The 25,595-nt window shown below is 38.8% G+C and overlaps 3 protein-coding genes and 1 non-coding gene across 4 annotated transcripts; 2 read left to right on the top strand and 2 right to left on the bottom strand.

Annotated features, from left to right (window-relative positions):
- The first annotated feature begins 1,442 nt into the window (after positions 1-1,442).
- LOC120901136 (transmembrane protease serine 9-like) lies at positions 1,443-9,543 on the top strand. Its single transcript, XM_040308845.1, has 6 exons — positions 1,443-2,214; positions 2,283-2,700; positions 2,779-3,368; positions 8,034-8,374; positions 8,446-8,777; positions 8,845-9,543. Exons 1-6 carry the CDS (start codon positions 1,476-1,478, stop codon positions 9,038-9,040), a joined length of 2,616 nt encoding a protein of 871 aa, XP_040164779.1. The 5' UTR covers positions 1,443-1,475; the 3' UTR covers positions 9,041-9,543.
- A 5,064-nt stretch (positions 9,544-14,607) lies between these two features.
- Positions 14,608-14,678, bottom strand: Trnag-gcc. The gene has a single exon. It is a non-coding gene; the product is annotated as a tRNA-Gly (tRNA).
- A 1,777-nt stretch (positions 14,679-16,455) lies between these two features.
- On the bottom strand, positions 16,456-18,136 carry LOC120901135 (anionic trypsin-1-like). The gene is made up of 3 exons (XM_040308844.1): positions 18,116-18,136; positions 16,727-17,058; positions 16,456-16,651 (listed from the first exon to the last, which is right to left on the bottom strand). Exons 1-3 carry the CDS (start codon positions 18,134-18,136, stop codon positions 16,456-16,458), a joined length of 549 nt encoding a protein of 182 aa, XP_040164778.1.
- Positions 18,137-21,339: 3,203 nt separating this feature from the next.
- Positions 21,340-23,686, top strand: LOC120903155 (hexamerin-1.1-like). The gene is made up of 3 exons (XM_040312404.1): positions 21,340-21,492; positions 21,560-21,687; positions 21,761-23,686. Exons 1-3 carry the CDS (start codon positions 21,381-21,383, stop codon positions 23,615-23,617), a joined length of 2,097 nt encoding a protein of 698 aa, XP_040168338.1. The 5' UTR covers positions 21,340-21,380; the 3' UTR covers positions 23,618-23,686.
- The last annotated feature ends 1,909 nt before the right edge of the window (positions 23,687-25,595 follow it).

Genomic DNA, 25,595 nt, shown 5'->3' with positions numbered 1-25,595 from the left:
AAACAGAGGCAGGAATGCCATCTGGACCAGGAGTAAAAGAACGTTTCAACCCAAATAAGACCTGTACAACTGTTTCAGAGCTAACCGAAATATCGGAGAGATTAATTAAGTTCTCAGGCGTGTAGAGTAGCCCACCCTCAATAAGGTTAGGGTCACTAACCGGTGGCTCAAACATTTGGGAAAAATGTGCAGAGAATAGCTCACAGATCTCAACAGGCGTAGAGGCAGTTCGAGAATCAAGTACCATTTCATTAGGTAACGTATTGCACCCTCTTCGAATCCTAACAAATTGCCAGAAGGATGCTGGATCAGAACGGAAACGCGATTGCAGTCTACTCGAATAGGCCTCAAAACGAGCCCTGTTGTATAGTCGATGCGCAGAGGCAGCGTACTTAAATAAACGAAAGTTGAATGCAGATCGGTTCAGACGATACCTCCTAAGATATTTCATTCTATCCTTTTTCAGGTTGCGAAGAGTACGATTGGACCAGGGAGGATTAGGAGGGGAACGAAAAATAGGTGTACATGAAAGGAGTGCAGAGGTTAACAAAGCATTAAACGATTGGACAGCCTCGTCGACCGATGTACATTGATAAAAAAAAAGACCAGTCGGCACGAGATAGAATAGAATTAAGTTTACGATAGTCTGTAAGACGAAAATTATAACGAACACTCAATGAATTAGGAGCAGAAGGCAATTCATTCCTAACCCTACTAGCCCTAAATAAAGAAGACGGTAACGCAATTTCTAGAGCAGGATGATGGGCATCCTGGGGCAGGAGCAGTGACGAAGCAGGATACACAGAACAACAAGCAGCTGCAGCAGAGTTGGAGAGCAGCAGGTCCAAATAATGATTTAAATGGTTATGCACCCCGTTCAGCTGATAGAGACCTTATGATTATGTAGACCTAGACCTTCTATTTGGCGTAACGTCCTATCGTAGTGATGGATCAAGTAGCACTGTGCCACCACGCACACACAGCACAGAAAAGGTTCAAGGTCGCTGCTGTTCATCGTGCCAAAAACCCTTTGTGTAAAAGATGTACCCAAACCTGTTTAGCACTCTCTAGGAAATTGAGATGGTTTCAAACAAAACAGAGCATCAGTTTCTGAAGAAGCTACAGGTGAAGAACTTGAATAGGTTGCACGAAAAGTATCTGTTCCTGTTCTCTTGACGTACATTCCGACATCTCGAAGTACACCTTGTAATAATTAATTATCTGAGTCTGTGCACATTTTCAGCTACACAATATTTGAACCTAAGCAAATGTAAAATGCCTTGAAAAATAAAAATGTTAGCGTTTTTTGTTTGTAAGACTCTTTACGATTTACCCTTATTTAAGAATCAACACCGAAAGTTAATGTAGGATTTCCCCGAGGTTCTTAACCTACTAAATATTAAACCGACAACCAAACTGCTGATCGAATGGAACTGGCAGTACGAACTGGAACGTGCGTCCGAGAAGATCACATCATGGTCCACGGCACGGGACCGTGGCATGTTTGTTTTGCTGGTTTATTTTCTATACTGTTACTACATAATGTGCGTTACAGTTTTGCACAGGACGAGCTACACATCAACGATTATAATGATAACGAGTGTGGGGAACGGATGGTCAAACGTAAAGGGCTAGTGAAGGGTGGATATTCTACGCAACCGGGCGACTGGCCGTGGCATGTGGCGCTCTATCATCGGGGCATCAATAGTGCTGGGTTTGAGTATGCATGTGGTGGAAGCATTGTGCACCGATATATGGTGGTGACGGCTGCACACTGCGTCACGCTTGCAACCAGCCGTCGAAAAATTCCGGCTGACAATATGCAGCTAAGGTTGGGCCGGTTTAATCTTATGAACAATGAGGAGGAGTATGCCGAAGAGGTCGATGTGATCGAGGCAATAGTGCATGAGGGATATCGTCCAACAACGTTCGAGAACGATATCGCCATTCTGCGGGTGAAAATTCCAATAATCTTCAATGATTACATTCAACCAGTGTGCCTATGGAAGCGGGACGATGGGGTTGTCTTACCGTGGTTTTACAACCAACCGGGTACGGTAGTTGGATGGGGACTTTCGGAAGATAATACGATAGGCACGACCCTGAATGAAGCACGCATGCCGGTGGTCGATTCGTGGACGTGTTTGGCGAGTGATCGAGCGTTTTTTGGAAAATTCATACAGTCGAAAGCATTCTGTGCAGGATACAAAAATGGTAAGACATTTTGTGGGGCTGTGAGCGTAGAACAGATGCTAACATTTGCTTGCATTCTTCACTTACAGGAACTGGTGTTTGCAATGGAGACAGCGGTGGTGGAATGTTTTTCCACTTTCAAAATCGTTGGTATCTCAAGGGAGTGGTTTCATTTAGCAATACAAACGATTATTCTGGAGTGTGCAATTTAAAACAATATATCGGATTTACTGACGCATCACAGTACATCGATTGGGTGTACGATAATACACCAATCAGTGGTATTGATGATCCGATACTTAGACACCCCAACATACGACTTATCAACCAAGGGAGCTGTGGACGGAATGAGCATATGGAGGAGTTAGATGAGAATCGCAAACCCATCTTAAACCAATATCCTTGGATGGCGATACTGGCAAATCCGACCACAACAGAGTACGTCCCTTGCAATGGAGTGTTGCTGAATCGAAACTACGTTCTCGCAGGCAATTGTTGGCAAATAACGTGAGTAAAAGTGTTATGCAGAGGTACTAAAATTTATGTTAAATTTAAATTAACATGCATTATGCACTACTACTATAGAGCCGGGGAGGAAGTCATCGTGACACTCGGCGATTACGATACGAGCCGAACAAAGGATTGCATAGACGAAGATAGGAGTTGTGTACCCGCAGTGCAGACGGTTTACGTGAGTCAAATTATCCGCAAAGATGATCTAGCGCTAGTTCGGCTGGCCGTTCCTGCTGATATTGGCGGACGAGAAAACATTGAGGCAATCTGTCTCCCGGTGACTCCAGAGCAGCGCGACCGTTTGTACAACCGCTACATCATGACGGGCTGGAAGGAGAGTGGAACTGACTCGACATTCCTACAACGAGCTCTGTTGGACGTAGTACATACCAAGCAGTGCTGGGCCGAATACCAAGAATCTTACCATGAATTCAGAGGGTCGGACCAGATGGACAGTAGAATTATTTGCGCTCGGAATTTGAACAATCGTTCCCGATCACCTCAATGCAATGATTATCAGCCTGGATCGGCGATACAGGCAATAGATCAAAAGTCTGATCGATACTTACTTTACGGTTTACAGGTGGGTATTGGTTACTGCGAAGTTCCGGAACAGTACAAAGCCATCAGTAAATATTTGCTATGGATTTTGGATAATATACGTAGATAGAAAGGACGTTCCCGCTTATTTCTTGCATTGAACAAAGAAACTTACCACGGAATAGCGAATCTTGAATAAAAGAGAGAACAAAGAGATAAACAAGAAGGTATCATTGGTTTTATACAAAAAGGTATCAGCAAGGTTATTTTGCTTTTCACCCCTGAAATATATTTTGTGAGTTTATTTCCTATTTGATTTTAACTCTGCTATTTAATTTGACTTATATTATATTTATAATTATATAAAATTTATTTTACTTTGCACAAAAGTTATTTTCCTTTCTATCAATATCAATTATCTAAAACTGTATAATCTTAAGAAATATTATTGTGTCCCATAAGCATTGTTCATTCGTTCCACCGAAATAATACGTTGCTACAAACCTCATCAAAAATCAATTATGTAAAAGCGATCTTCGATCCAATTCGTTGTTTCAGTCGAACCGTTTCGACGGTTCCTCATAGACGCATTATCAATATACAATCAAACATTCCTGATATCTCAGATTCATTATATCGTTGGATGCTTTAGAACGGTTTACTTGATGACCGATGCTGAGTTGCTTTGTGCTACCATACTGTTTTTTTTCTACATAAGTTGACTCGGCCAATGATCATAGCGATCATAGTAACAAAACATGGCTTACAAGTTATTTCGTCTCTTCTACAGCACCAAGGTCATCTTTTTATCCAACTCATCTGTGGTTTTCAACACCAAATTATGTAAATTTATGTTCCTTTGTTCAGAAATTATCGATCGGGTGACGCTGAAACACGTTGGACAGGTTGGAATGCTTGGGCAAAACCGGTATTAGCAACAGTGGCGATTTTAACGCAAAGTATTCGGTAGAGGGGCCCGGGGGGGTTCATTAGGTCCAAGCCACATTATGTTGGATTCCTGACCACACGAAATAGGGAAACGAAATAGCCGATCGAGTAGCCAACGCAGGACGTAAAAACCGGGCCTGCTGCCATAATACTCTTCCACTCCGTGATTTCTATCGCCTTAGCAAAACCATCATCGCCAATAGCTGAAATGGTTATTGGGTTAGCAGCGGCCGCTCTTTCCTAAGAAATATCAAGACCACAACACCACCATGGAAACACCATCCATCACACCAAGACCAGAGAATCCTATCACGACTTCGGATAGGACACACCCGGCTCATCCGCACCTTTTTATTGCAAAAATCCAGCCCACCACTATGCAGTTTCTGTGGCGTCGACATCACCGTCCGTCACATCTTAACCGAATGCCATGGATTCACTGCGGAACGCATCACCTGCAAATTGGACCACAGCATCGACATCATCCTCTCACCAAACAACGACAGCCAGCGTAAACCTTTAAAATTCCTTCATATTATAAAGTTTTATAAAGAACTCTAGCCAAAACCACATTTTTAACATACACTTTTTTAATAAAATCAACTGATAATAGCTTTAATTTAACCGAGACTACCCGGTATAAGGTAACTTGGCTTGCAAAGAAGAATGTTAGATTTTAAGTATATAATTAATTAAATTATTAAAAGAGGCAAAGAAAAGATGCCAATCCGTTCAAAGTCTCTATAAAATTAAAGAAAAAAATAATCCAAAATGTTTTATAGTTAGTTGAATATGGCACTGTATTAGCAAGGGACTCCAAAGGGACTACATGTGGTCTGTTGAATTATGACAATAACAAATAAATAACATTGATTTTTCCGGTGGTTCTGTATGGACACAAGTCTTGGACCATTCGAGCAGAGGCGTGTTTGACTCTAGGCGTGTTTGAGCGACGCATCCTCCCAACTATCTTTGGCGGTCTGTTGGAGCATGAAGCGTGGAGGAGAAGGATGAACAACGAGCTTGCCGAGCTATACGGCAATCGGATCATTCTGACGGTGGAGAAGGGTGGTAGGATACGATGGCTGGGGCATGTCATCAGGATGCCGAACTCATGCTCCACCAAGAAGAAGAAGACGTTTGACGTTTAACGTAAAAGTCGCTTTCGCATATCGCTCAGTATATTTTCTTGAAAATCGCGCTGTTTATCACACTATTTTCCGGTTTCTGTATAATCAACTTGGGACCACTGCTGTTCTCGCTTTTTATTAACGACGTCACACTGGCCATTACGGAAGCTGATTGTCTGCTTCATGCGGATGATGTTAGGCTGTTTCGTGTCGTACGGAACACTTCCGACTCTCTTTCTCTGTAAAGATCGATTGATGTTTTCTCTGACTGGTGTATCAATAACGACCTGCTAATTTCTGTTGATAAGTGTCATCAATGTCGTTCTTTAGAATAGCTAGTCTGATAAGGTATAACTATAGCATATCAGGGACACAACTTCCGCGATGCAATACGGTCAAGGATTTAGGAGTCACCCTGGATCGCAAACTAGATTTCCGACAACATTACTGTGATATTTTAGACAAAGCTAACAAAATGCTAGGATTTATTCGTCGACATTCGAGAGAGCTCAATGACCCACACTGCCTGTTAACTCTGTATAAGTCCTATGTTCGTTCTATCCTCGAGTTTAGTTCTACAGTTTGGTGTCCGTTCTCTAGTGTTTGGTCCAATAGGATAGAAGCCGTCCAAAAGAGAGTTACTCGCATTGTCCTACACTTCACTCGTAATGTAACACCTCGTTCATCATATCATATTCGTTGTTTGTTGTTTGGTCTGGACACACTTGCTAGAAGACGTGATAATGCCCAATGTACGTTTTTATCCAAGCTTATTGTCGGTGAGATAGATTCGCCAGAACTACTGTCTAGAGTCAACATAAATGTCCCTCCTAGAGTGTTCCGTAACTACAGACTAATAAAAACTAACCTTACAAGACGTGCATACAGCGAGAACGACCCAATGACTGCGATGGCCCGTAAATTTAATCAGCGTTACATGTTATTTGACTGGCAGCAACCTACAAGATTCTGTTGATCCGTATTGTCATTGCACACTGCGTTTAACCTGCTCTTTGTGCTAGTTATTTAAGTTCTAGTTTTAATTCAGTGATAAGGCCGCTTGTTTGGCCAATCACTTAATACAATAAACAATACAATACAATACAAGAAGTAAGGAAACAATCTTGTCTCGTAACATTTTGACAACCGTTTTTTTACTTGTATTTGCTGATTATAGCACACAATACTTTGTAAAATTGTAAATAATAATGATTTCACTATTAAAAAAAATTTGTAAATTGGCGTCGCATACCTTTCTTCGTTCCAGCATAATGCTATTTTACAGCAAAAATGAAACACCTCAAAATGCAACGATTGTCAAATTAATGTTATTTTAGAGAGTAAACAGAAATCGTATACACTGCAAACTTTGTAATTCCATAGAAACTCTCATCTGTTCCTGAACGATGTCATATTATCTTCTGTTTGTTTATTAAAGTTGTCCAAGTCGTGGCAAGGTATTGGCTTTCGTGAAGTGCCTAATCAGCATGGAGCGAGTAATAGCATAACGCAAGATTTCAATGCATTCTTTAGTTGCTGGATGGTGTATGTCTTCGGAGTACCCTTATTTAAGGTGTTTGATGAAATTTGTTCATCACCCTCTGTTCATCATTGATATAAAAAGCAAAATAAATCAACAATTTTTTTGGTACATTTTTCGCTACGATAAAGTAGTCCGAAGGATGCGTCGCTCAACGCCTAGAGTGTTTGCATCCTCTGCTCGAATGGTCCAAGTCTTGTGTCCATACATGACCACTTTTCTCGCTTTGGTGTCGGGATGCTTAAACCCCCCGAAACCAAGATTTTTTATATCTTTTATTCTCGTTTTTTTTGCTTTACAGATTTTTGCTTTATAAGCACGACATTTCATTCATGCAATAAAACTTCCAAAAAAAAGGAACAACAATAATAAAAATTACAGAGCTTAAGATAGCCGCAGGATTGACTACTACTATTAAAATTGACAAAGAAAACAAATTTTCAACCGTGCGGTTCCTTGGGGATCTAATTATTTAAATAAAATAAAACACATTCTTTCTTGTGGCAGTATCAACAACGGATGAAACTTCGGTTGAATTTCCTTATAGCTAAACATAACTTGAAAAAAAGTATAATATTTACTGTACTATCATGATCAAAAACATGTATAAAATTGGATTTTCTGTAATTTATATAGTACAGGAAATACAATTTTGATGTGAAACAAGTGTTTTTACAAGGTTCGATTGACGTATGTCGGGGACACGCGTTTTGAGACTGATCAGCTGAGTAAATACAGTGAACACTCTTGAGAAGAGCTTGTTGCAGTGTTTCATTCTACATGCAGTTTTATTACTAAGCGGAATATTATTTCTCTCACAATGCATATAAAAAATAACCAACAGGGGTCAAGAAGGTATTAAATAAGTCTTTTTTTGTATATTTGTTATCTCTACACTACGAACGCTTTCTAGATAGTAGTACTGATTATGACAGTGTGCACTGTGTATAACCGTTACCTGCATTACATAAAAGAGTTTCAGTATACGTATAAATAATCATAAATATCGCTATTCTGTTGTGAAAAGAAATTTAAAAGCAACAAACAGGAAATCTGTTCCTCCAATGCGGAACAACACTTGTTTGGCTTTCGTCAACAGCTGTTACAAACAAAAAAGTCTAGAATCTACACATTTTGCCAAAGCTGTTGTGCTTTAAATATGAGAGAAGATATTAGCCATAACAGCTACAGTATCAAGATGAAGTCAGTGTCACTAGTAATAGGTGCTGTGTTTTTGGCGTTGTGCCTTACCAATGTGTTTGCCAGCGACGTGGAGGGTAAAGACAGGAAAGAGAATAGAAAAGTGACCGCAACTTCACATCAGCCCAAGGGCATCAAATCATTCTATTCTGGACGCATTGTTAATGGGAAGAACGGCGATATTGCATCGTTTCCCTACATAGTACACCTGCGAGTGAATAACTTTGGTGCTTGTGGTGCAAGTATTATAACGCTCAAGCACGTCTTTACTGCTGCTCATTGCCTGTATAAGAATCAGAATGCTACCAAGGTAAGAACTGGGGTGATTCTTTGAAAAGTGTCTTCATTTGTTGCTGACCCTGAAACATTAATTCTTGGCAGATCACACTATATGGAGGCAGTACAACACAGACCAGAGGTGGGGTCGTGTTTCAGGCCAGCAAAATCGTTATCCATCCATACTACAACCCAGAAACACATGATTATGATGCGGCAATAGTGGAAATAAAAACTTCCTTCCAAGGATACGACAATATTGCTCCGATTGCTCTCCAAGATGCAGAAGTTCCTAGTGATACTACATGCTACGCGGCAGGCTGGGGGTTGAATAACTATGACAGAAGAACCACTCCTGACAATCTGCAATATGCCACTCTGCAAGTAATTACACAGCAGCAATGCTCAGCTGCATGGGGTAGTTATGCCACACCACAGTAAGTAGCAAATGTGGACTCAGTGAATCTCTTGCTGCGATGCTACAAACATGTTCTTTCTTTACAGAGTTATTTGTGCCCAGCAAAACAATAACGGTGATGTATGCAAAGGCGATAGTGGAGGACCATTCGTTTGTAACGGCAAGCTAACGGGTGCAACCTCTTACGGTGGTATAGGTTGCCGGGGCAGATTGCCGTCTGCATTTGCTAAAGTTACTGCTCCAGCCATTCGCGAATTTATTCGTAACACTGCAGGAATTTAAGTACGAATAAAACGGATTTACACTCTGCTAGCTACAATAAATTCGCTGTGATTTCTACAATAACGTGATTTCACAAAGCTCAGCAAAACCAACGTTACTAACAATTCTTGGATGAGTAGTATACCATTCAAATCAACATTAACAAACACTATCATATCTGCGCAGCTGGGGTATATCTTCGCTCTTTTTATTGCAAATATTTGTTTCAGAACAATTCAGTTTTTTTGTGAATACATACTTGCATGCCTTTCACTGATAAACTGCCATGAATCTACCACGCAACGTGCCCGCAACGCCTACCAGCCAACTTGACATAAGTATCTGTTAATATGTTGCTTCATGCTCCAAACACTATCCTTTAATAAATATAATCGACCGGTTTAATTACTTACATTACTACGGCATACTTTTAGACAGCGAGCAACTCCGATCGATAGCGAGAATATGTAATATTTCGCTGTATCAAAACCACTACAGGAAAGTTCAATAAAAACCTAACCATATGAGCATAATTTATGTTCATCGCGTCAATAGATTTGTTCATCGATAATGCAAAGAGATGAATGGAGGGCGTGGTCAAGAAGGAATTTACTAATTCTCACGGATTTTAACAAAGTATCATTGCTTTGAGCGCTTCGTATTTGCTTTAATAAAATTTCCTTCTTGATTAAAAGGAAGATGATTCATTGATTCATTCATTCTTTCTTTCCTTCAATCATTCATTCATGACATATTTGTTTGCCTTGTTGGTTTACCAAAAGTTATTGTAGGAGCTAGGAAGGAAAGGTATGATAAAGGAGAATGTTACGGAAATGGAAAAGGGAGAAGGATTATCAGTACACGGGAGATTTTACCATTAGAAAGACCATAATTTGTTTCGGGTATTTTATGTGTTGTACTCAATACGATGGAGAACATAGATGAACGGAATTGTTCTTTAAATCTGGACATACAAATTGAGCAATTAAATCATTTGATTTAATATGTGAACACACGTATTGTGGGTTGATACTGTCGATAAACGGGGAAGAAATCGAACCAGCATGTTCGTTTTGAGAAAGATTAATCTGGCTCAGTATCTGGCTCAAACAGATTAATCTGGCTCGTAGTAGTACGAAGAAGACAAACATAAATTGTGCGTTTTAAATAAATATGCCCAAATCGTGCTTTTTAAAGAATATACACTGTACTAAGAAGGCCAAATCCATCATGTTAATTTGCTTGGAAGAACCACGGAAGTAGCGGGATTTTGTCTTTAGAAGGCTTTTTTTAATCTAATAAATCGGAGCAAAGAAATCGCTACAGGTGCGTTTCATTAACTTTGGAGTCAATTTGAATAATAACTGATCATCATAAATAAATCATAACTGATCATAATCAATAATATGATATTAATGGTTTATCGTAGCCCACACGTCTACCATGCCGTCCTAGTAGCCTCACCCATCCAGCTACTCATTCAATCCACAGTAAGTTAAAGAATCCATGAAGTAGCATAGAAATAATAACACAATGCGACATTTTTAATGTCTGTGGTGTATGACATTGACGCTGAAACCAAAAAAGTGTAATAATCAAATTCAAGTAGGTTGAGTGTTTTTTTAAATTAATTTTAATTTGTGATATTATGGCATTGACAATATTTTGGGTGGTGGTATTGTGTATGCATGAGTGCGTGTATAATTTTGAAATCTCCTTTTTGTTCATATTTTATTTTTTGCTGACTACATACTATAGTTCTACATGAGACGTTTATTTTTAAGTTCGTGGGAAAATTTACCTGAAACCCAAGTGAATAATTTTACACCAAACCTAAATAATTTTTTCAGAAACTAGTTTTCCGACCGGTCTGGTGGTACAGTCGTCAACTCGTTCGACGTAACAACATGCCCGTCATGGGTTCAAGCCCCGAATAAACCGTGCCCCCATACGAAGGACTGTATCCTGCTATGGTAACAATACTTTCAATGACCCTCTTCTGTCCTGTTTCAGGTTGTTTAACCACTTTTACTATCTCTTTGATTTCGACTCCTCTCTTAATTCTTTCCGCAACCGTATTTTTTCTTCTAATTCCCTTTAATTATTCTCCTTAATTTTCTATTACTTTCTTTTTTTTTTGTTAAGTTTATGATAGTCTCTACGCTCTACTCTTGTTTTTTTTCTTTTCTTTTTTGCTAGGTCAAGACTAGGTTAGTTAGGCTTAGTTTTTCATGAATTATTTTGTTTATTTGTTAGTATTAAATTAGTTTTAAGTCTATTATATTTAGCCTTGATGGCGGATATTGTATTAAATAAATGAAATGAAATGAAATGAAATAAGTCACTGAAAGTCAAGCTCACTTCACTAGTGGGTTCAGGCAGGCCTTGACAGACAGCGGTTGTGGTGTTATCAGTCTTATTAAAATGGTGTTATCAGTCTTATAAAAAAATCAGTGTACAAATTTTCTGTTATACGATTACAGTTTATTCAAACTTAAATACCAACATTGGTACGAATAAATTCACGAATGGCTGGAGCGGTAACTTTAACAAACGCTGATGGCATTTTGCTCCGGCAGCCTTGACCACTATAGGAGGTGGCACCTGTTAGTTTGCCGTTACAGACAAATGGACCTCCACTATCACCGTTGCATACATCTTCGTTAACGGTATGTTTAGCACAAATAAATCTGTAAGGAAAAAGGAAAAATGTAGCAATACATCAAGAGATCCACAAAACTCGTACTTACTGCGGAGTAGCATAACTTGACCATGCGACTGAACATTGCAGCGGGGAAATTACTTTCAGAATTGCGTACTGCATAATGTCTGGAGTAATTTTTACATCATAATTAGTCAACCCCCAACCAATCACGTAGCAGGAAGTATTGCTAGAAACTTCTGCATTTTGAAGAGCAATTGGAGCAATGTTTTTGTATCCATGAAAAGACTTCTTTATTTGAACTATCCCCGCATCGTAATCCTGCGTTTCGGGGTCGTAGTGTGGATGGATTATGACTTTGCAAGCGAAAAACACGATACCACCACTGGTCTGCGATGCACTGCCTCCGTACAACGTGATCTGTAGTGTGAATACATTGAATACATCGTCATTAGCAGCTATGAACACGACTGCACATGGATCGTCTTCTTACCGAGGCAGGATCCTGATTGTCGTACAGACAGTGAGCAGCGGTGAATACATGAGTGTATGTTATAATACTAGCACCACAAATACCAACGTTATTCACACGCATTCGCACTATGTAGGGAAATGTTGCGATATTGCCATATTTCCCATTAATAATGCGTCCTGAATGAGCCTCCAACTGGCTTGAAGTTGAAAGCAATTTTCCATTTCCTTCTATAGTTTTATTCTCCACATTACGGTCACTTGCAAGCACATTGCTGAAGCATGAGGCCAAACACACAGTACCAACGATCGCTATCACTGACTGCATCTTTTTACTGTGACAGGTATGGTGAATCTCTTCCCTCCTATTTGAAGCACAAAAGGATGGCCAGCTTTTGCAAAGCGTAACCTGTTTTTCTTGTATGGCAGTTGTTAATGTATATCAAACAAGTGTTGTTCCATACCGAGAAACAGATATTTTGCAACTTGTCTCTACATCTCCCATGTAAAGAATAGTATTATTTATTTGGTTGATGTTGTAGGTATTGAATAATCCAAGTATAGTAAGCATTATGCTGATATGGATCTGCTTCTTAAACTAAGCATGTAGATTGTTTGGAAAATGGTTTTCTCCTAAACGTAATGTTTGTGTAATGAGGTGAAGACTGCAGAACCTTAAGGCAAATTGTGTGAATGTTCTGTATTTACTCAGCTGAATAGCAATTACACAAATGCATATGTTTAACAGTCATCACTCTTGCTTGCGCTTGTAATATGTAACAGTGATAAAAAGCGAGTATTATTTTATTCATTATTTAAGCAATGATGAGAAATGAGAGTCTAATCAAGATTTGATCATGTTTTTGTTTTAATTTGGCCATAGCTCGTGTACCACTTTATGGAAAATTGCACTTTGCGAATCATTCTTCCGATTCGAATTAAATCAGAATAGAATAAGCATGATTAATGTCAGCACACTGTAAACATGTAATTAAGAATTTATGCAAGTGAATAGATCGCTTTACGTTTAATCAATAATTGACACAAAAACAGATCGAAAATGAAAATTATCGTATGAACTGGTTGTAGTTGTTCTCGATCAGGGCATGTGGATCGACACACATTTTGCAGCTTTAACATGTGTTTTGTCGTCAGCAGGGTGTACTCAGCCTGTTTTGGCCATAGTGTTAAACGATTTATTCCTGTCGTCTTATACTCGGGTCCCAGAGGTATGTTAGGGAAATTCCGCATCCAATTATCTATCCAAGCACAGGCTTGATGCACGAGCACGTGCTTAAAATTGAGATCATTTTTAGCAATGATCTTCATCACAAGCAAGGCTTAAGAAACACGGAAGTATGTAGTACATATTTTGCGATACATTCTTTAACTAAGGCAGGGACAGATACACGACCACTTTCCCAAACTCGATCGAAGAGGAACGATTGTTGCTGTTGCCTAGATACAACGGTTGCTCTAATTTATGTAATGAGTATCTTGCTTATTTATGCGTACAATATTGCAAAATGTTAAAAAAACTACCAATGAAACCAATTTTATGTCATTTTGACAATCGCTACGATCGTCCCCGAATTCGATCGAGTGGCTGACAGTTCTTGAGAATGTATGTATGTTCCCTCTCGTTCTCTTCGACCACGTGATCCTCTGTCAATTGAAACATGTCATACTCTTTATACTTTCCTCTTTTATACTGATCCTCTTCTATCCTGTTTCAGGTTATTTAACCACTTTTACTATCTCTTTGATTTCGACTCCTCTCTTAACTCTTTCCGTAACCGTTTTTTTCTAATTCTCTTCAATTCTTCTTCTTAGTTTTCATTTATTCTCTTTTTCACTAAGTTTATGATAGTCTCTACGCTCTACCTGTGTTTTCTCTCTTTTATGTTATGCTAGGTGAAGACTAGTTTAGTTAGATTTAGTTTTTCATGAATGAATTTGTTTATTTGTTAGTGTTTAATAAGTCTTAAGTCTGTTTTATTTAGCCTTGATGGCGGATATTGGACTAAATAAATGAAATGAAATGAAATAAAATATATTGAAACGCTAGACGTTTCATAGAATCACATCGTGGTGATTTGGTTCGTGATATTTACTTACATGATTCAAGTAATTCGCCCACTCTTATTCAGTATGCACATCTGTGGTGCAAACGAAAGCAAGATTCGCATGCCCAAAACTACAAATTCTTTTTTAGGATAGAAGTTCGGGTATTTGAGGAAAAAAGTAATCTTAAGAAAGCTGTTGTATTTTACAATCATTCTAGTTGCTAGTTCTAGCATGGAAATAATTTCCTTTATTGGCCCAGTTTGGATGCGAACCACATATATGTATCAGTCGTATTACGGAATCGACCATGTGTTGGTGTTATATAAAATAACATTTTAAATTAGGGATTTGATACAACCACCTTTATCATAAAAAAAACATATATTGATGCATCGGCCGGGAATCGAACCCGGGCCGCCCGCGTGGCAGGCGAGCATTCTACCACTGAACCACCGATGCTTTATATGTATCGTGCATTAATGTAGCTTTGGAATAGATTAATTTGATGGCAATGCGTTTTTATCGCGAAACGTAGATTGTTACAAAAAGATTGAAAGATAACAATATGCATTTATTATTTATTTGATAAATACTGTAATATATATACTGTACTTTGATATTTGGTACACATGTAAACGGTGAGATTAAATGAATTGATTTTATTGTTTGTTTGAAAGCATAATTTATATTGAAAATAGTTTTTAATCATTTTTATATCGCTGATACTCTTAACATTTTTTGTAGCGTAACAAAATAACAATAAAACTAGTCATTTATTGGTTGTCATTGCTGTTCAAATATTGCACCCAAACTAAAAAAATAACGTTCACCTCGGACATGTCATTTACTTGCCATTAGTTAACATATCTTTCAAATTATATGTTTAAGAACTTAATATCGTAGACCATATATATCGTCTTTATGTGTATACTTACTTACTTATCCGGCGCTACAACCGCTTTGCGGTCTTGGCCTGCCTCAGGAGTGTCTGAAACCGCTCACGGTCTCGCGCCTTCGTCTGCCAGTCCGTTATCCCGACCTTAATGGCGGACGCTTCCACGCCATCTTGCCACCTCAATTTGGGCCTATCACGCCTCCTCTGTCCTTGCGGATGGCCTAAAGTCTTCACGGGCTGGGTCGTCCGTTTCCATGCGTACAACATGGCCAGCCCACCGGAGCCTGGCGAGCTTGATACGCTGCACGGGAGTGAGGGCGCCGTACATCTCGTATAGCTCGTCATTATAGCGGCTCCTCCATTGTCCTTCGTGTGGAGCCGCTATAATGACGAGCCAAGAATACGGGGCCAAGTATCCTTCTGAGCATCTTCCTCTCGAACGCGGCTAAGAGGGTTTTGTCAGATTTGGACAGTGTCCATGTCCATGTGTATAGACTAATTTTATTATTTTGTATTTCTTTGTCAGTTTGAGTATTTACGTATCGGCTATTTGTATGAGAATGTTTCATTACTTTCTTAGTGTGCTCTTATTACTTTAAGACGGCTTCTGCTCACCGCTCAGCTTTTTATCTTAAGTTAAACGATTCTCTCTAGCACGAATGAAGGAGAAAAGAAAGAACGATAACGACATGTGCTACGCCGCTTATTGCAATGAAACAAAAGAGTGATAACAGTAGCACGAATAATTGACGCTGTCATCGCTTTCTTTCCATGCGCTACGTGCTCACTCAAAAAACTACGATTTTAGGCCGGCGGTCCAAGTGGTCAACTCAAAAACCTTGCGAAAAAATGGATTGACTTTGGAGGGGCTAGGCTTTCAAGTGAAGCAGCATAAGTAGAACAAATCTCTGGTGAGTTTTATTGAAAATGTTCGTCTTTTAAGACTATTTTCAATTGACATACTCGTTAACATTTCACTATAGAGTCTGTTGCCGAGTAACGCGATTCTCGACTTACGCGGATTCGGAAATACGCGGTTTTCAAAATTTGACAGATTAAACGTCAAATCAATAAAATTTACTTCAAGAGCTGTCCAATGCAGTATAAACTGCATTTTTGTTAATAAATTCAATCCACTTAAAAGAGAAAATTATCAGAATGTTCGGCAGGAATCATATCAAATTAGTGATAAAGTGTATGAAAATACTAAATTAAATAAAAATTACCGAGTTATCAATTGTATTTTGCCCGAAAACCACGAAATTTGACTTACGCTGATATTCGAGCTACGCGGATTCCTCGGGAACGCACAAACCGCGTCACTCGGGAGCAGACTATAATTTAAATTCCCGCAATGCTACGAATGAATTCGCGAATGGCTGGAGCAAAAACTTTCGTAAACGCAGAAGGTAACTTGCCACGGCAAGCTACACCACCATACGAGGTGGCACCCGTTAGCTTGTCGTTACAAACGAATGGTCCTCCACTATCACCGTTGCATACATCACCATTATTGTTTTGCTGGGCACAAATAAATCTGTATTAATAAGAAAAACACGTTTAAGTAGAAAAAAATGAATAAATCGAAAAATTACCCGTTTTTGGTACTTACTGTGGTGTAGCATAGCTACTCCATGCTGCTGAGCATTGCTGCGGTGAAATTACTTGCAGAGTGGCATATTGCAGATTGTCTGGAGAGGTTTTTCGGTCATAGTTGTTATAACCCCATCCTGCCGCGTAGCAGGTAGTGTTACTAGGAACTTCCGCATCTTGGAGAGCAATTGGAGCAATATTTTTGTATCCTTGGAAGGAATTTTTGATTTGAACTATACCCGCATCATTATCATGTGTTTCTGGGTTGTAGTACGGATGGATTATGACTTTGCTAGCGAAAAACACGACACCACCACTAGTCTGCGACGTACTTCCTCCGTACAACGTGATCTGTGAATATATCAGGAGACATCAGGCGTAACAAGCAGATATGCTCATGGACGACCATTTTCTTACCGAGGCAGAGTTCTGATTCTTGTACAGACAGTGAGCAGCAGTAAAAACATGCGTGTATGTTATAATACTAGCACCACAAACACCCGCGCTATTCACACGCAAACGCACTATGTAGGGGTACGATGCTATATTTGCATTCTTTCCATTAACAATGCGCCCCAAACCAGCCTTGGACTGGTGTGTAATTTTGTTCGATTTTCCATTTCTTTCTACAGTTTTGTTCACTACGAGACGGTCACTAGCAAGCACATTCGTAAAGCACAATGCCAAAAACACAGTCCTGACGATCACCATCACTGATTGCATCTTAATTTGGAGACACTTACGGCAAACTTCTACATTTTCCTACGTATTTATGGCACAAGAGGATTTAAGGCACCAGCTACGGTAAAGCGTAGACTGTGGATTGTTTGTCGGTAACAGTTGTTAATGTAAATCAAACAAGTGTTTCGTTCGAATTGGAGAAACAGATTTTTCTTTGCATCTTGTCTCTATGAATATTCTCGATTCGTTTAAAGCGATTGTTTTGCTTACGACCCAATTCATATGGTCTGAAATTTTCTCTTTTGATGAGCGATATGGAATATCAATTGGGGGTAGTAGGGTTGCTGAATTATGTATCTTTTTTGGTTTTAAAATTTTGCGCAAAAAATTGATAGAAAGCTACTTTATTAGCTTATCTTTCAATTAGATCTAAACAAATAATGTTCAATAATGTGTAACTGTTTATTTCAGCATATGCAATTAATATTGTGAATATTGTGAAAATTAATTGATTAAAATGTGCGTAAATGCGTAAATGCGTAAATGAATCAAAGTAAATGAATGCGTAAATGAATCAAAGTTAAATGAAGATTATGAATATTTCTATATTCTGCGTTGAACACTGCGTCGAGTTAATCTGGTTGTATAAAACGTCTGTGTTTAGTCAGCTGAATAGTTATCTCACGCATGTACGCGACATTCAATACTCAAATGGTACAGCGCCTACCATAACTATATGGACAGTCATTTTTCATGATTTTTGGAAAATCCTGAAGAGATGGACAATAACAGTAAAAGTAGGAATTGTGTTAAATACTATTTTACATTTTTGTATATTTTTCAAAGTTTAAGGACAATTATTAAATGACTTTTTTTTGGCACAACAACCGCTGTCGATCAAGGCTTGCCTGCACCCACTAGAGGAGTGAGCTTGGCTTTCAGTGACTTATTGTTACCATAGCAGGATAGTCAGTCCTATGTCTGGGGGCACGGTCTATTCGGGACTTGAACCCATGACGGGGATGTTGTTGAGTCGTACGAGTTGACGACTGTACCACCAGACCGGCCATTACATGACTTACCATAAACTAATTTAGGGTCATGCCACAACTATAAAGACACTTCGAAAAATGGATTCATTATACTAACTAATGCATTTAAAAATCGTAAAAATGGAAATGACATGTTTTAGGAAGATTTTACAGAAATACATTTTATCACAATTTTAAAAAGTGATTTTATAACTTTTTTAAAGGTTTTATGAGGTTTAAAATTATAATTATCAGAATGATTTTTTTAAGATATAAAAAAACTTTTTTCGCAGTTTATAATCATTTCGAAAATGAAAATACGGTCAAAGTCGTAATACGGAGTTTTCCAAGTCAGTTTCAAATGTAAACATTGTTATTCACCGCATCCAAGATGTATTTCCACAGGTTTATTTGCTGCAAAATGAAATTTCAGTTTCAACTCATGATTTTCAACACATAACAAACAACACGTCAAACTCAATCCAGCTTGAGTCGTGTTGAAAATCTTGTTGGAGAAAATAAAAATTATTGTAATGGAAATGAAATGTCAAATTGATGTGGATTATCATCTTGCGATGTTACGCACGCGATGAATAACAATGTTTACATTCGAAAGTGACTTGGAAAACCCTGTAATATGAATTTAAATAAAATAAGTAAATAATTTTGAATATGTATACCAAAATTTGTTAAAACATTTTAAAGAAATATTTTTAAATTGCCATGAGAACCTTACCAATTTAATGAACAATGAACACTGATCCGGTTAAACCAATGCGACACAAAAACCACAGCAACGATGTATTAGTAGAATCGAAATGTTTTTTAGATCTTTTTTTGTATACGTGTTTTGTAGTCGAAATCGTTTTTTTGTTATGAGTCATGTGGTAATGGTCCTTAAACTTTGAAAATATACAAATATGTGAAATAGTGTTTTGCACAATTCACACATTCACTGTTTTTATCTTTCTTCTTCGGATTTGTCGCAAATCGCGAAAAATGACTGTTCATATAGTTATGGTAGGCGCTGTATAGTTGTAATTCGAAATGCATAGTATTTGTCGTTGAAGGAAAATTAAAACTTGAAGAAAAAAATTGATAAACAAATGAATACCAACTCTGGGCAACGATTCAAATTCTCGGACGGTGTGATTGAAACTGTTGCCATATTTTTGTCATATTGCTGACACTTATTGAGAATACGCAGAGTGTACACAACGTTTGTTTGACAATTTTGTGTGTCGTTGTAGTTAGAAGGACGATTTTCCGAATTCGATTTTTTTCTCTCGTACTGTCATTGAAGATGCACTTGCGAGAGACGATGTAAATAATAATACTATGTGAATATTTAGTAAAATATTAAAATAAATAAATTATTATAATTTTGTTTTTACTTTCAAACAGTACAACGAAAAAACGACTGTGAGTTGGCTCAGTCTATGAACAGTTATGAAAACTAGAATAGTGAATTTAATTTTGGTTAGATTATTGAGTCATATGATATTTTTTCGGTTGGCATTGACAAAGTTTATACATTTTACAGATATACTAGCAGCAGTTGCTCACAAGTGATAAAACAGCGTTTGACGACTGTTTTACTTCGAATAAATCCTTATTCCCTACAATTTGGGGATAATTTCCTTTGCTTTTAATCAATTTGCTCCGATACTTCATGTGTGTTTACGAGATCTTGATGTTTTTATGCAGAATCTTGATCGAGCATCGACTATGTTATGTTTCACTGTGCTTTATTTCACGTACTGTCGGAGAATGATCCCGAAATGAGGATTGAGCCCCTTTTATGCTAATTTTAACAATAGAGTGGTAATGTGAGTGCGTACTGTTTCTTGCTAACTCATACTAATATAGTTTCCTATCGTACTAGTAGTAATTCAATATATAACAGACTTCTAGTGGTTTTTAATCTTCCGGTTGACAGTCGTGTTATTTTTTAAGGCAGAAAACCCTAGTTTCTCCTTAGTTAATTTTGATGAATAGCTTTCTATTCTCTATATTCTCTTTCTATACCAAGGGTTTCCTTCAATTGAACGATCACAAGTGACGAACGTTTTTTAGTAATCGAATACGGATACGTGGCATACCTTATGGCGCTTATCAAAGCATTGTTCTTCTTGGCGTAAATGTACTACGCAATAGCATGCTGGCTTTATACAGGTTTACTAGACATGATTGTACCTCACATCCGGATACTCTATCTTTGCTATACAGCAGGGGTATCCAAACTTGTGAGTTCGCGTACCGCATTGCTTCACAAATAATGTTGTTGAGGATCATTTTAACATTTCCTTTACAATGAGTGTTCCTTTATTGAATCCTGATTTTCGTCATTCAAAAGTAAATATCTAAATTATTCATAATTCATTTAAAAAAAAAAACTATTTATTCTTATCTTTAACTTTGCTTTTTGAGACCCCTGCTATAGAGGAATGACACAAATCGGTATCGGTCGAACGTTTGACGATTAAAGTGGCTAGCGAATGTATCATTAGGGCGGCAAAATACAAGGGTAATGATGAATTAAATACAACACACGCCTATCAGTAGAATACCAAACGAATTGAATATACAGAAAACAAGAAATATGAAAGTGAAGCAACACATGCAAAAAGAATAAAATGTTTTTTATTTATATTTTGGTTCACCTAACTGCCCTACGCCAACACTCTAGATTAACTGGAGCTTGTAAAACTGTACACTTGATATAAATATTATGCAACCGCATGGACGTGAAAAAATATTCTTATCAGCAAGCATGCACTGCTCCTTGCACATCTCATCCGTATTGTGCACCACCAATACCAATGAAAGGCGCGAAATATAACCAAACTTTCATCATCGCCATCACCTTCAACGTTATCAACCGAGTGGATGGCCAAATCTATAAAACCGGGTGCGCGGTACCGTGAGGTGCACAGTTGAAGTTTTGCGATCGAACACGAAATGCAGCGGCCGGGTTGCTGGTTGGTGGTTCTTGGAACCGTGCTGTCGTTCTGCCACGGTACCTATGTACCGATAACGCAAGCCAAGGTGGACGGATTGCCGGTCAAATATGGTAAGTATATGAGTTGGGGGAATCATTGCAAACATTTCCTTCCATAACCTTTCACTCACCTCTACAGCTGATAAAGAGTTTCTAGTGAAGCAAAAGTTCTTCTTCGAGATTTTGCGCCATCTGCATCAACCGATCGCGTTCGAAGAATATCTTCCATACACGTCACGGTGGGTTACGGATCCGAGCAAGTATACGGTATGTAGCTCATCTCACAGGGAGTCGTTTCTCCTTCAGAATTGTCAACGAGATGTTCGTTATCCAATTTCAGAATTATACCGAAGTGGCTGAGTTTATACAGACGTACGAGCAGGGCGTGCTGAAAAAGGGACAAATCTTCACCATTTACAACTACTGGTACGCTAAGGAGACAGTGCAGCTGTACCGATTTTTCGAGAATGCGATCGACTGGGATACGTACTACAAGAACGTGGTCTGGGCGCGTGCCAACCTCAACGAGGGTATGTTCCTTAGTGCACTGACCCTTTCCGTGCTGCACCGCAAAGACCTGCAGGGTATCGTACTGCCAGCCATTTACGAAATTCATCCGCACCTGTTCTTCGACGGCGATATGTTCCAAGACGCTACGAATAAGCGCGCACTTGACCCGAACTACGGGTTCTACGCCAACAAGCGCAACAATCTTGCACTGGCGAACTACACCGCATGGTTTGCAACGCAGTTTTACGGCGAAGGATCGCTGTCCTACTTTACGGAGGATGTAGGTTTGAACTCCTACTACTATTACTTCATGATGGACTACGCGCCATTCCTGGGTGGTGATAAGCTCGGCTTAAAGAATGACCGCAGAGGCGAGCTGTATCTGTACATGTATCAGCAGCTGCTCGCACGGTACTATCTTGAGCGTAGCTCGAATGGTTTGGGACCGATTCAGGAGCTAACCTGGGAGGCACCGATCAGCACCGGGTACTACTCTATGCTACGCTACTGGAACGGTGTTCCATTCCGTTCACGTGAAGCCAACTTCCTGTGGCGCCCGTACGATCCGATCAAGCTGAATGGACTGAAGGCGTATGAGGAGCGCGTACGGCAAGCGATCGATCTTGGGTATGTGGTAACGCGCGACGGACAGCGGATCAGCTTACGCCAACCGGAAGCGATCGATATTGTGGGCAATCTTGTGAGCGGCAGCGTTGATAGTGTGAATGTGGACTACTACAAGATGATCGAGACGTCGGCACGGATGATACTGGCCCAGGGAGACTACTACGGGTCGCCGAGCGAGGTTTGGCCCGGTGTACTAATGCACTACGAAACTTCGATGCGTGATCCCGTGTTCTATCAGTTCTATCAGCGACTGTTGGGTTTTTACTCGGACTTTAAAAGCTATCTACCACCGTACACCGTCGATGAGCTCCAGTTCAAGGGTGTTGAGATAAAGGGCGTTTCGGTGGAGAAACTGTTCACCTACTTTGAACCGTTCGATGTGGATATTAGCAATGGGCTTGGATTCAACTACGGTGGTGAGCATTCGACGTGGAACTTTAGCGTGTACGCGAGAAAGCAACGCTTGAACCATAAACCGTTCAGCTACGTGCTGAACATTAGCTCCCAATACGCCGGAAAGGGTGTGGTGCGGATGTACATGGGACCGAAGATGCACTCCCTCAGCCAGCTCCAGTACATGAAGAAGTTGTTCGTTGAAATGGACCAGTATATGGTGGATCTGGTGGTGGGTGATAATCAGATCAAGCGAAATACGCGCGACTTCTACTACGACATTCGGGACCGGACGACGTACTCCGAGCTGTACATGCGCATCATGAAAGCGTACAAGGGCGAGGAACCGTTCGTGCTCGACATGTCAGAGGTACACTGCGGTTGGCCCGATCGGCTGCTGCTGCCCAAGGGTCAACCGAATGGGTATCCGTTGAGCTTCTTCTTCATCATCACACCTTACTACCCGCCAAACGTACCACAGTTTTCGACCTTTGATGCAACGTACACGTGCGGCACCGGGTCGGGCTCGAAGTACATTGATGCACTACCATTCGGGTTTCCGTTTGATCGTGAGATTAACTTTAGCAATTTTGCTACGAAAAATATGCACTTTACTGATGTGCTGGTGTATCACGTCGATGGAAATCAAACGAACGAATCACATTGAAAAAAAAAATGTTTGTAATTGTATTTAAGGCTGATATGCTTTTTTTTTAATAAAATTGGATAAAAATAAGTAGGGTAAGTGTACCAATTGTGGCTATAATGAACACTATTCTCGCTCTAAAATAGTCTATTTTCATTCTAAAACCACGGATGGATTTTTCATTTCAAATATGCACATTTTAACACATTTGTGCTTCTATAGTTCCGTTGTTAGCCACTTCCGTTTGTATAATATCACCTTTTTAAAATGTGTTGCCAAGATGTTTGGCATCTGTTATCATTTGACTAAGAGCAACACTGTAGGAAATTATTAGGATGAGTAGGATTATGAGGTAACTAACCATAGTTTTTTTTCTTTAAATTATCATTTTGATGTAAAATATTAGTTACGTAGTGACTTCACATCAAAATTTACCGTGATTTCATCAAAATTGTGCCTTTTTGCGTGTGTCAATAATTGGTATAATTGAACATCGGTGTACCAAATATCGCATTATACCAGAGATGCGTAGTTTACATGTGAACATGTCCGAATTTTCGCTGTTTTTTTCGCAATCTAAAGAGTTAATATGTGTTTCAAGCATCATTTACTTGTAAAGTGGTATAAAATCGAATCTATTCCAGCAAAATAATCAATTATTAAATTGCCATGTCTAAATTGCCTATTGCCATGTCCGCTCTTGTTCTTTCCTGATTGATAGTTAGGGCTAGTCTTGTCCAGAGGATAGTTAGACAATGACTACGACCTTTAATTAAAAAAAAAATTAAACAGACCACCTGATTTGTGCCCCCGTGTGTATCGCGCTGAAACGGTAGCTGGCTTCGATATAGCTTACAGGAGATATGAAGGATTGTCAGGTGATATGAAATGTGTCCAAGCACGGTGTTATCAGAAAGGTGTAAGAAAGCAAAATTTTAGAAAGATCAGCCACATCAATTGAGCGATTAATAAAGCGTGTCTATCAATACAACTAATGATAAAAAGGGATATTTGAAACTATTCATTTTACGTATTTAATGGTGTTTACATACTCACCCTGATGCAGTGAATTTATTGTTACTAGATTTGAGTTAAAACAATGTCACAAAATAATTTTGGGTGTAAATTTCCACGAATTTTGGCCTATAGCCACAATTGGTACAGCTAAGGCGAATTGCTAGGAACATTATAGCCATAATTAGTACCTTGAGATGCAATTTTTAATTGAAAATTCCTACGATTTCAAGAATTACTGAGTCAAAATAAAAAATACTCTCGTTTTCTACACATTTTTGGTTTCAAGAAAACATGAAACAAGAAGTTTGAAATTTTACCCATTACTTATTTTTACAGGAGTAAAATCGGTATCTTTATGACATAATAATGCCATGATTGGTACACTTACCTTACTATGAATTTGTTTTAGCTAAACATTAACGTAACTGTTATTTGTTGTCCACTTGAAGTAAAGTAATATGTTGCTCCCACTGATCGTATTTGGCGTAAGTAATAAGAAAAACCGTGTTCGAAATCGAGCTCAAGAATAAGCTCCTCTTCTTATTAACTACGGAACTCAGCTTCCTGGTCCGACGGCCACTAGTTCTAAATTGTCCTAATCTAAACCTCCAAAAACTACATTGAGATTTAAAATCTAACTAGCTCTATATTTTAGGGGTGGCATCATTAGTCGTATGTCCTTCCAATAATTAGCAATTTGATTGTTAATTTTTAATAAGTTTTCTTTCACTTATCGTTTAACTACACACAGAGATATCCGTTAAAAACCTGATTTTTTGTACGGTAAGATTTATAATCAATTTTATTTTATACACGATTTTTTAAACGTACCTTACAGGAAGCGAACCGATTGCTCTTTCAAATTGAACAATTATTACTGTATCAATTTAAAAACCGGAGAACTAAAACGTATGAAAAAAACAATATTGTAAATATTATGATAAAAACATTGCATTTTTATTGTTAATCTTATGCTTTGAAT

Source organism: Anopheles arabiensis, chromosome 3 (genome assembly GCF_016920715.1).
Source record: "Anopheles arabiensis isolate DONGOLA chromosome 3, AaraD3, whole genome shotgun sequence".
NCBI lineage: Eukaryota > Metazoa > Arthropoda > Insecta > Diptera > Culicidae > Anopheles > Anopheles arabiensis.
Note: the sequence above shows the minus strand (reverse complement) of the source record. Positions and strands in the feature narration are given on the sequence as shown.